General features: G+C 38.8%; 1 protein-coding gene across 6 annotated transcripts in view; it reads right to left on the bottom strand.

The window, feature by feature from the left end:
* Nucleotides 1-1,696: 1,696 nt before the first annotated feature.
* The window catches only part of nckap5l (NCK-associated protein 5-like), a 54,232-nt gene continuing 44,161 nt past the window's right edge, over nt 1,697-11,767 (bottom strand). For 5 of the 6 annotated variants that reach the window (XM_080762745.1, XM_080762747.1, XM_080762748.1 and 2 more), the window contains 5 exons: nt 11,049-11,178; nt 7,693-7,765; nt 6,401-6,706; nt 4,722-4,873; nt 1,697-3,180 (listed from right to left, as the gene is read on the bottom strand). In XM_080762745.1, coding sequence (XP_080618871.1) covers nt 2,920-3,180; nt 4,722-4,873; nt 6,401-6,706; nt 7,693-7,765; nt 11,049-11,178 — 922 coding nt within the window. In that variant the 3' untranslated portion in view covers nt 1,697-2,919. Of the gene's footprint in view, nt 3,181-4,721; nt 4,893-6,400; nt 6,707-7,692; nt 7,766-11,048; nt 11,179-11,767 lie in introns of all 6 variants that reach the window. The other variant, XR_013963998.1, reaches the window with a different exon arrangement.

An 11,767-nucleotide genomic window follows, 5' to 3' on the forward strand; every position in this document is an offset into this window, starting at 1 on the left:
ATAGTATGCCGTACGATATGGGCTATAGCCCATGGTCCAAAATGATGAGAAACGAGGCTAACTTTTTTTTTCAAAATTTCAAAAAACATGGGCTATAACCCATCGTTTTTTTATTTTTTCATTTTTTTCTAATCCTCCAAAATGATGAAAAACGGCGTGCTATAGTATGCCGTACGATATGGGCTATAGCCCATGGTCCAAAATGATGAGAAACGAGGCTAACTTTTTTTTTCAAAATTTCAAAAAACATGGGCTATAACCCATCGTTTTTTTATTTTTTCATTTTTTTCAAATCCTCCAAAATGATGAAAAACTGCGTGCTATAGTATGCCGTACGATATGGGCTATAGCCCATGGTCCAAAATGATGAGAAACGAGGCTAACTTTTTTTTTCAAAATTTCAAAAAACATGGGCTATAACCCATCGTTTTTTTATTTTTTCATTTTTTTCTAATCCTCCAAAATGATGAAAAACGGCGTGCTATAGTATGCCGTACGATATGGGCTATAGCCCATGGTCCAAAATGATGAGAAACGAGGCTAACTGTTTTTTTTTCAAAATTTCAAAAAACATGGGCTATAACCCATCGTTTTTTTATTTTTTTATTTTTTTCAAATCCTCCAAAATGATGAAAAATGGCGTGCTATAGTATGCCGTACGATATGGGCTATAGCCCAAGGTCCAAAATGATGAGAAACGAGGCTAACTTTTTTTTTCAAAATTTCAAAAAACATGGGCTATAACCCATCGTTTTTTTATTTTTTCATTTTTTTCTAATCCTCCAAAATGATGAAAAACGGCGTGCTATAGTATGCCGTACGATATGGGCTATAGCCCATGGTCCAAAATGATGAGAAACGAGGCTTACTTTTTTTTTCAAAATTTCAAAAAACATGGGCTATAACCCATCGTTTTTTTATTTTTTCATTTTTTTCTAATCCTCCAAAATGATGAAAAACGGTGTGCTATAGTATGCCGTACGATATGGGCTATAGCCCATGGTCCAAAATGATGAGAAACGAGGCTAACTTTTTTTTTTCAAAATTTCAAAAAACATGGGCTATAACCCATCGTTTTTTTATTTTTTCATTTTTTTCAAATCCTCCAAAATGATGAAAAACGGCGTGCTATAGTATGCCGTACGATATGGGCTATAGCCCATGGTCCAAAATGATGAGAAACGAGGCTAACTTTTTTTTTCAAAATTTCAAAAAACATGGGCTATAACCCATCGTTTTTTTTATTTTTTTCTAATCCTCCAAAATGATGAAAAACGGCGTGCTATAGTATGCCGTACGATATGGGCTATAGCCCATGGTCCAAAATGAGGAGAAACGAGGCTAACTTTTTTTTTCAAAATTTCAAAAAACATGGGCTATAACCCATCGTTTTTTTATTTTTTCATTTTTTTCAAATCCTCCAAAATGATGAAAAACGGCGTGCTATAGTATGCCGTACGATATGGGCTATAGCCCATGGTCCAAAATGATGAGAAACGAGGCTAACTTTTTTTTTCAAAATTTAAAAAAACATGGGCTATAACCCATCGTTTTTTTTATTTTTTCATTTTTTTCAAATCCTCCAAAATGATGAAAAACGGCGTGCTATAGTATGCCGTACGATATGGGCTATAGCCCATGGTGTGCAATGTAAAAACTGACAATGTCTGTCTGCCAATGACTACCAACACAAGAACTAAATCAAAACAGTTTAATTAGAAAGTTGAAAAACCGGCAGTTGGTACATACAACCTCTATTAGCTAGGGAACAGACAGCAACAGAGATGTTTTGACATAAAATATGAACATAATCTACTATTAAAGCAATGAGACACAAATTTCAAGATTACAAAAAAAGATGACAATTGCAAATGATGTACATTTCACTTAAATAAATAATAGAAATACATATTCATTGAATAGTGTAGCCATTTCTCTTTTTTCTATGATATTATTGCTGGTATATATTACCTTTGAACGTATTATGATTTAAACAGACATATTCTGGCGACCTTATCAGACGCAGAAGAAGAAATAATCTCAACATGATCAATAAATTGTTTATACATTAAAATTGTGATGCATGAGTTTAGCAATTAAGAGTCACAGACATGAACATTCTTTTTTCCCCTTCTAGGAGCACAATAAGGAAATACTATTTCTCAAGTACATTATGTAGTGAACTGATGTTGAAAACAAAATGGAATCATTGGTACAGTTATATCAGTTATTGAAATGGCCAGCGAGTTATTGCTGCCAAGAAATACCTAATACAAATCCTGATAAAAGGCTCAGAAAAGAAAAGAAAAGAAAAAAACGAATGAGGGCAAAATTCAGCTAAAGAAAAGGTTTCTTTCTTTCAATCTGGCGTGACAGTTTTGCGTATGATAATCTTTTATCTTGCCCACACCTTTTGGAGTTGGGTAAGCATACATTTTTGATTACCGTTAAGTGTCCACAGTCAATTTAATTATATGAAAAAAGTGAAGGTGAACAACCTTTTATCATTTGGGTGGCTTTTGGCTTTGTGTTTATTAGAAATCCTGAGGCGAGAATCCATCAATCAATCCTTCCAGTAGCGACAGAGTTGAAGAGCTGATGATGACGAGTTGGCATCATCATGAGAATGTACTTGGGGACTTCTGCAGAGCACAATTATTTTCCATGTTGCCCCAAAGATGACGATTTCAGCAGCATCACAGTACAGCTTGCAATCAAGGGCGATGTTAAAAAGGGTTTGCTCGGCTATCTTGTGTCATCAAGTTTTGGGAATTATGACTAATCTATACTCTGTTGTAAGATTGCGCCACAAACCACAAAACAATAGTGAGTGTCACGGAAGTGCAACAAAGTATAAATTAGGCTTCAGATCAACATTTGCCTGTCCTTAAGACCCCCCCCCCCCCCCCTCCAGTTCTGTTATCCCTGGCTGCCGCAGGACGACAGGCTGTCGTAGAGAGAATCGCTGAGCGACTCGGGGGTCTCTAGGACCTGAGGACGACTGGGGGAGAGGGCCTCCTCGGGTCGTTCCCTCAGGAGCTCCAGCCCTGCCTCCCTGCTCATCTCAGGGACACTGGGAGTACGAGTCTTTCCTCTGCGGCTCAGCCCCGATTGTGCAGGGACGGGCAGGCTGCCTGGGTCAACCACATGCCCGGAAGAGGGACCTCCGGGCTTCACACTCTGTGCAGATGCAGAGAGGCATAGCACATTTTCAGTCACACATCACAGTTACGTAAAAAGTTTAGGTGAGAACAAAATGCTTACGGGAATCATCCAATTGTGAATCCTTAATATTCACGGCATTAATAATTCATTTCCAAGGGGAGAATGCACTGCTGTGTTTCTACATTTATGCAAGCTGTGAGTGCAGGGTTAGAAACCATAGATAGACCTACTTAACTGCTTCTCCTCTGACTGCTAAAGTATTTCCAGTGTGGTGTTGCTGGCATGGAGAATTCCCTATAACATGCTGCAAACATTGTCCTAAACGCCATTGTCACTGTCTGGCTGTACTGTGTACTAAAAAAAAATCACACCCGTGTGAACTGAGTGGTGCAACTCCCCTCTCCCCCCCTCCTCTCATCTCTCCCTCTCTCCCCCCTCTCTCTCTCTCATTAGCAGACAACAGTGTGTGCAGCACTAATACTATCTCTCTCTCTCTCTCTCTCTCTGTTTCTGGCAACAGCGCCCCTACTGGTACTCATTATACTGGCTCATTAACGTCACATAGGTTAACCACACATAGGTGTACACGGACATTGCTGGTTGTAGGAGTGGTTGCACCACTCAAAAATCACACCCATGTGAAGTGAGGGGCACTCTTGTCGTCCTACATCATCCAATTAAAATGAATGAATGAATAAATCTGTCAACTTATATTATTATCTTTTAACCATGATACAATGTTTAAAAAATGAAACTTATCTTTTCACCATGATCTGTAAGATGACAACTGAAGTTATGTGATATATATATGTGTGTGTGTGTGTGTGTGTGTGTGTGTGTGTGTGTGTGTGTGTGTGTGTGTGTGTGCGTGTGTGACTGTGTGTGTATACTGTATAAGCTCACGGCTCACGGCGAAACGCGTCATGCTAATAAATAAGTTGATGCAGTAAGTTGTCTGTCTCTGTTCCCTGGAGTGTGCAGTCCCTTCCTTGGAAGGTTTTTTCCCTTTTTGATGTCTATGCCTGCTAACTAGACTTGCACCTCCCACGGGTCTTTTTGGATGTGCAGGAGTACCCTTTTTGTCTCATATATATATATATATATATATATATATATATATATATATATATGCCCAGAGCTGAATTAAAACAGTTGCACTGTGTTTGGGAAGGCGATAGACACGTAAATTCTCCATTCATTGTCAATGGCATTTAATGTTTGTGTTACGACCAAAGAGACGATTTGCTCGTCCACATATGACGTAAATTCTCCATTCATTGTCAATGGCATTTAATGTTTGTGTTACGACCAAAGAGACGATTTGCTCGTCCACATATGACGTAAATTATCTTTTTATTGTCAATGGCATTTAATGTTTGTGTTGCCACAAAAAGTCGATTTGTTCAGACATAATTATGACGTGAATTCTCCTTTCAATGTCAATGACAAATGTGACACATGTTAGTGTCACAAAAAAACCCTCAAAGCTCAATTCAGCTTGGTTTGAAACAAATCGAGATGTTACTGAAAATAATGATCCATCATGTCAAACTCACCCCTCTAAATGGAGATCCGTAGGACACAGTCTCTTCCTCCTCCTCTTCCACGGCGAGGTACACCTCAGCGGGCCCCGCAGGGGCCTTCAAGTTGGGGAAGGTCCACGTCTTGGAGCGGGGGGAGAACATGTTTGCTCCATGGGCCTCCTTGTCTGTAGACAAAATAGATAGCTTCCATTCAAAAAAAAAGAAAAAACAAAAAGAGTTCATTGACGTGTCAAGCCGTTCTCGTTCTGTACTACTCAACATCCCTCACACAGCCTAGGATGATTTTTTATTTTTTGTGGCAGTGGGTCAGTGACAGAATGGGGTTGGCAAGATAACACATTTTAAAATCCTTAAAAGGCATGTATCGGGTTTGTTAAAAAGTATACATTTTGTAGTCATGTTGGTTTCGTGCCATTTGAAAAGACATTCGGAAATATTGAATACAATTTACAGATGCAGAGTGACTTACAAACAAAAAAAAGCATGGCAATGCATGACGCATCTAAAGGTTATTGGCTTGTAGATGTTTCAGCAAGCAACACCCTTGTACAAGACATGCTTCCACCCATTCAACACTTACAAATCTAGACAATCTTCCATCATTATCCCAGTAAACACACAATTCAGAAACCAGGCAACAACTCTAGGAATCTGAAATGAAGATAATTGTACACTTGAATATTAAAACTTTTGTCTCTCTTTTAAATGTCGTCTTTCCGAGAAGTGAGGCTCGAAATGTCATGTCCACTATATTTTTTAAGCTTTCATTACCCAGTGTTAATTACGTTTGGTCTCTTTTAAACACATATGGACACAAACAAATGAGTGTCACATCATTGACATTGACTAAGTTAACTTGACTAATATACATACTACTGACTTCTACAGTTCAGTTAGTACATAGTAGTATACTTATCTCTCTCTCTCTCTAATGTGCATAAAACATAAAGTGCATCTCCAAAAAAAGAATAATCCATGAAGAACAAGGTGACAATGATCATTTAACAGTTAAATGGATTACTTTCTTCCAAAATCCCCCTTGAGCAGATTCAAAGGAAATAAAAAACAACTTAATGTATTCCAAGGTCAATGCCATGCACATACTAATTAGAGCTGAAGAAAAAAAAAAAGATGAAGCGCTATATCCATGGCATTACAGCAAATTAGGATATCAATAGGCATCCAGATTATCCTATGTGGCTTTGGTTGAACCCTGGTATTTTGTGCAGTGGGTATAACAGTTTGTAGCGTAACACAATTCATAAAGAAATAACAAGCGAAATGACAGAAGCCAGAAAACAAAATAAATAGAGAAATATTGCATTTCTACTTTAAACCATTTTGCGCGGGAACCCCTTTTGGTGTTTTAAACATTACGTTATACTTTAGTTATTGAAAAATTACAATTTTTTTTTAAATCGTGAAAATGTGGCGCAAATTTGGAATATATATTTTTTCAGAGCAAACGTTTTTTAACTCAAATTTTTGTTTCTGGGAGGGTCCCTGGAACAACATAATATGTTCAGATGGGGGTCGGAGGCCAATTACATATATTTTCGGGGGTCCTTCACAAGAAAATGTTTGAGAACTACTGACATAGAAACATGGGGTTTTTCCAGAAAACTGTCAACATTTAGAAGACATTTTGTAGAATGGTCCTCGGGTCTAAACGGGTCTCAGTGCAATAATACCTTCACGGATGACATTTCCGGTGCCCCGCCCCCCCTCCAGCATGGAGCTGTACTGAATGGTGGGGATCAGCTGTCGGTGGTGTGGGGCATAGCACTCCTCCTGGGAGCTCTGCATCTCCCGGTCCAGGGTGCGGGCGCGGCGCGCCACCTTTCCCGGGGAGCCAGAGGAGGCGTGGTGGTGCTCGGCCCCGGCCCCCGCCCGCGCCTTCGACAGGCTTCTCCCCGCCGCCCCCCCGCTGCTGCTGCAGTCAGGCAGAGGGAAGGTGCCGATGCCGCTGTCCAGAGTGTATGTGGACGCACCGGAACCTGGTACCATGAGGAGAGGGAGGAGGAGGGGAGGGCATGAGACGAGACGAGAACAATTCAATAATATTCTTTTTTTGTTTTTGTTTCCTCAGCACTAGGCATGTAGCCTGGAACTCACCTATTCTTTTTATGGCATAGGCAGGATACGCCGGGAGAATATATGCGCAGCTGCGCGACATGAGACTAATTACTTAGAGCGACAGAGAGAGAGAGGAGCGTGTGTGTGTACATGTGTGCGTGTGTATGTCAATTTTACAAAGGTGCAGACAATCAGAAATCAGCAGAGAGTGAGCAATGCTTGCGCTACTCTATGCCGAATTGTAGTGGACTCAGACCCACACTTTTTTTTCCTCCCTGGAAATAAAAACGTCTGGGTTTCCGAGGCTACTAGGCATGTAACGATATATCGTATATCGATATATACATATATATATGAATATCGATTCATATATAAAAATGATATTATTAAAAATGTATATTGATTTTCAAAACAAACAAAAAATGAGACCTCCATGCAGTCACTTTCAGTAGTAGAGGCCTGCAGAGGGGAGCTGTGTGTGTCTGTGACATGCAGGTGATGGTCGTTATTGATGCTCATTAATACATCAAGGAAGGCAATTATGTTTCTGCACTGTCAAATACCATAGGTCTACATCTATCCTAAGATGCCATCAAAGAAAAGAAGAAATGTTAACTCGAGCTAGGTTTAAACATGAAAGCATGTTTACAGTTGTTGCCCAGAAATTAAGTGATTTTACATGAAAAGTAATGCTACTTTTGCAATGTAGTTAAATAAAAATTGTGAAAAAAGCTTGGGGGGAAGATAAATTATTTTAAAATATATATTTTTCGGCCATTTGTCTGGAAAATAATTGTGTTGAAAATATCGTGAAACCTCATATCGTGATACGTATCGTATCGTGAGTTGAGTGTATCGTTACATGCCTACTCAGCACAGATACATTCCTAGTAGGCGTCCTTGTTACCTGCAAAGTGCTGTGGATGAACTGGATCTGCAAGGTTTTCATCAGATGTTACATTGGTGATTCCATCTGATCCCTGTGTAAAACGAAAAAATGAAATTTAACAGTGAACCCACCCAGTTCAACTCAGCTGAAATGTGTTTGATGACATCAGATGTTCATTAACACTGTTTGAAAGCCTACAGTACATACTTCCGCTGATGAAATATTTTGAACATTAAAAACATTAGATGGGAGTCATCAACTGCATCATCATCTTGTGTTTTCTCAGTGGTTGTCTTACAGTACGATATGGGCTATAGCCCATGGTCCAAAATGATGAGAAACGAGGCTAACTTTTTTTCCCAAAATTTCAAAAAACATGGGCTATAACCCATCGTTTTTTTCCTTTTATTCATTTTTGTCAAATCATCAAAAATGATGAAAAACTGTGCGCTATAGTATGCCGTACGATATGGGCTATAGCCCATGGTCCAAAATGATGAGAAACGAGGCTAACTTTTTTTCCCAAAATTTCAAAAAACATGGGCTATAACCCATCGTTTTTTTCCTTTTATTCATTTTTGTCAAATCATCAAAAATGATGAAAAACTGTGCGCTATAGTATGTCGTACGATATGGGCTATAGCCCATGGTCCAAAATGATGAGAAACAAGGATAACTTTTTTTTTCAAAATTTCAAAAAACATGGGCTATAACCCATCGTTTTTGTCATTTCGTCATTTTTGTCAAATCATCAAAAATGATGAAAAACGGCGCGCTATAGTATGCCGTACGATATGGGCTATAGCCCATGGTCCAAAATGATGAGAAACGAGGCTAACTTTTTTTTCCAAAATTTCAAAAAACATGGGCTATAACCCATCGTTTTTTTCATTTTTTCATTTTTGTCAAATCCTCAAAAATGATGAAAAACGGCGCGCTATAGTATGCCGTACGATATGGGCTATAGCCCATGGTCCAAAATGATGAGAAACAAGGATAACTTTTTTTTCCAAAATTTCAAAAAACATGGGCTATAACCCATCGTTTTTGTCATTTTGTCATTTTTTTCAAATCTTCAAAAATGATGAAAAACTGCGCGCTATAGTATGCCGTACGATATGGGCTATAGCCCACGGTCCAAAATGATGAGAAACGAGGCTAACTTTTTTTTTCAAAAATTCAAAAAACATGGGCTATAACCCATCGTTTTTTTCCTTTTATTCATTTTTGTCAAATCATCAAAAATGATGAAAAACTGCGCGCTATAGTATGTCGTACGATATGGGCTATAGCCCATGGTCCAAAATGATGAGAAACGAGGCAAACTTTTTTTTCCAAAATTTAAAAAAACATGGGCTATAACCCATCGTTTTTTTTATTTTTTCATTTTTGTCAAATCATCAAAAATGATGAAAAACGGCGCGCTATAGTATGCCGTACGATATGGGCTATAGCCCATGGTCCAAAATGATGAGAAACGAGGCTAACTTTTTTTTCCAAAATTTCAAAAAACATGGGCTATAACCCATCGTTTTTTTCATTTTTTCATTTTTGTCAAATCATCAAAAATGATGAAAAACGGCGCGCTATAGTATGCCGTACGATATGGGCTATAGCCCATGGTCCAAAATGATGAGAAACAAGGATAACTTTTTTTTTCAAAATTTCAAAAAACATGGGCTATAACCCATCGTTTTTGTCATTTCGTCATTTTTTTCAAATCTTCAAAAATGATGAAAAACTGCGCGCTACAGTATGCCGTACGATATGGGCTATAGCCCACGGTCCAAAATGATGAGAAACGAGGCTAACTTTTTTTTTCAAAATTTCAAAAAACATGGGCTATAACCCATCGTTTTTGTCATTTCGTCATTTTTTTCAATTCCTCAAAAATGATGAAAAACAGCGCGCTATAGTATGCCGTACGATATGGGCTATAGCCCATGGTCCAAAATGATGAGAAACGAGGCTAACTTTTTTTCTTCAAAATTTCAAAAAACATGGGCTATAACCCATCGTTTTTTTTTTTTTTTCAATTTCCAATTTCCGCAATTTCCAATTTAAATTTTTGTCAAATAATCAAAAATGATGAAAAACGCGCTATAGTATGCCGTACGACAGTGATACTCAACCTCAGACCATTATGACTGGCCCACCAATGAAAATCTAAAAAAAAGAAGAAAAAAAAATCTGGAAAATGAAATAAAAATAAATAAATCTGGTAGATTGTTTTATTTTACTCAGTCAGCCATATCACTACTCATTTTTTTTCATGAAAAAGGTCATAGCTGGGTAATCTATTATCAGGCAAATTGTGTTTATTGTATTTTATTTTACTCAGCCATAACAATTTATTTTCTGTTAACCAACTTGCTGGCTGGCAGGCAGGCAGACAGCTACTCATAGACAGGCAGACAGACAGACAGCTACTCATGGAGAATTGGACAGGCAGGCAGACAGACAGACAGCTACTCATAGACAGGCAGGCAGACAGCTACTCATAGACAGGCAGACAGTAAGACAGCTACTCATTGACAGACAGACAAATAACTACTCATGGACAGACAGACAGACAGACAGGCAGGCAGGCAGGCAGGCAGGCAGGCAGGCAGGCAGGCAAAGAGCTACTCATGTTATGTTATTATAACAGCTACTCATGTTATGTGCAATAATTTGTGCAGTTATGGAAACAGCTCTTTGTGTTTATGCAAGAAAATGTAACACATTTATTTATTTACATATTGTGTGCATGCACATTGTACTTTGATACATTTTGCGAAAATAAAGCAATTGAAAGAGAGAAGTTATCAAGTATCATTAATGTCGTAATTTTATCTACTGGCCCCTGGCCCCTTGCCATTTTTGTAATGTGGCCCACAGGTAAATCTATTTGAGTATCCCTGTCTTACACTCTACAGTAGTACAGTATAATACAGCAGTGTGTCTGTGTTCCATATCCTTCGTTTAACAATGTAGATGAGTTAACCCATTTGGTGTTTTAAGCATTATGTTATACTTTAGCTATTGAAAAACAGCAGATCTACAAGCTCATAGCGCACCACGAGTAGTGCGCTACGAGCTTGTATGTCTGTGGCACAAATCTTTGAATATATATTCTTTCAGAGCGTAACGTTTTTAACTCAAATCATTGCTTCTGAGGGTGTCCCTGGAACAACATATTTCCAGATGGGGGTCGGCGGCAAATTACATATTGTTTCTGGGGTCCTTGACATGAAATATTGAGTACCACGGATACAGAAACATTAGGTATTTCAGAAAACTGTCAGGATTTAGAAGCTTTCAAACTCTAAATGAGTTATTTGAGAACCTACTAACAACAGAGGGTGCTCAATCGCAAACCACAGTATATGTACCTTTTCAATGTTGTCCCGGCTGGTGGTGTGGCTGATGACATCACTCTGTTGACTGAACACTGGTCTGGACGTCTTACAGTCAAAGGACAGTCGACGCTGAGGAACACTTATCACGTCCTTTCCATCCACTCTGTAGACACACACACGCACAAATATATTTAGCCAGGATCATTCAAATCATGGCTATGATTCACACAAACACACAAAGCCGGGCATAGGAGGGACTAGCGCCCCTCAAAAACAAATAAACTAAAAGTAGGTTATTTTTATTTTTCAAAAATAGCAGACCTACAAGCTCGTAGCGCGCCACTCGGTGGCGCGCTATGAGCTTGTAGATCTGCTATTTTTAAATAGCTAAAGCATAACGTAATGCTAACACCAAAAGGGGTGCCCGCCCAGAATGGGTTAAGTACCATTCGCACTCGCATTCATTCTCACCACCTTACACTTGTAGCACCATGTCAATACATGTCATTTTTATTCACTGCTTTAACCATATACATAGATCATGACTAGATAGATTATTTATTTTTATTACATGGCTTGGTTGAATGCTTGATTCTGATTGGTCAATCGCTGAATTCAGCGGTGAGTTATGTGATGATAATGACCGCTCCGCTTTATAACAGACCTCTGCCTAATCAAACCCTCTGAGCACCAGCTGCGTGGCTGCGCCCCGCTTGATTTACTGCCGTTTCCAACATGACAGTCATGTAAAC

The sequence above is a fragment of the Protomyctophum bolini genome (genome assembly GCF_963924005.1).
Source record: "Protomyctophum bolini genome assembly, chromosome: 5".
In the NCBI taxonomy this organism is placed as follows: domain Eukaryota; kingdom Metazoa; phylum Chordata; class Actinopteri; order Myctophiformes; family Myctophidae; genus Protomyctophum; species Protomyctophum bolini.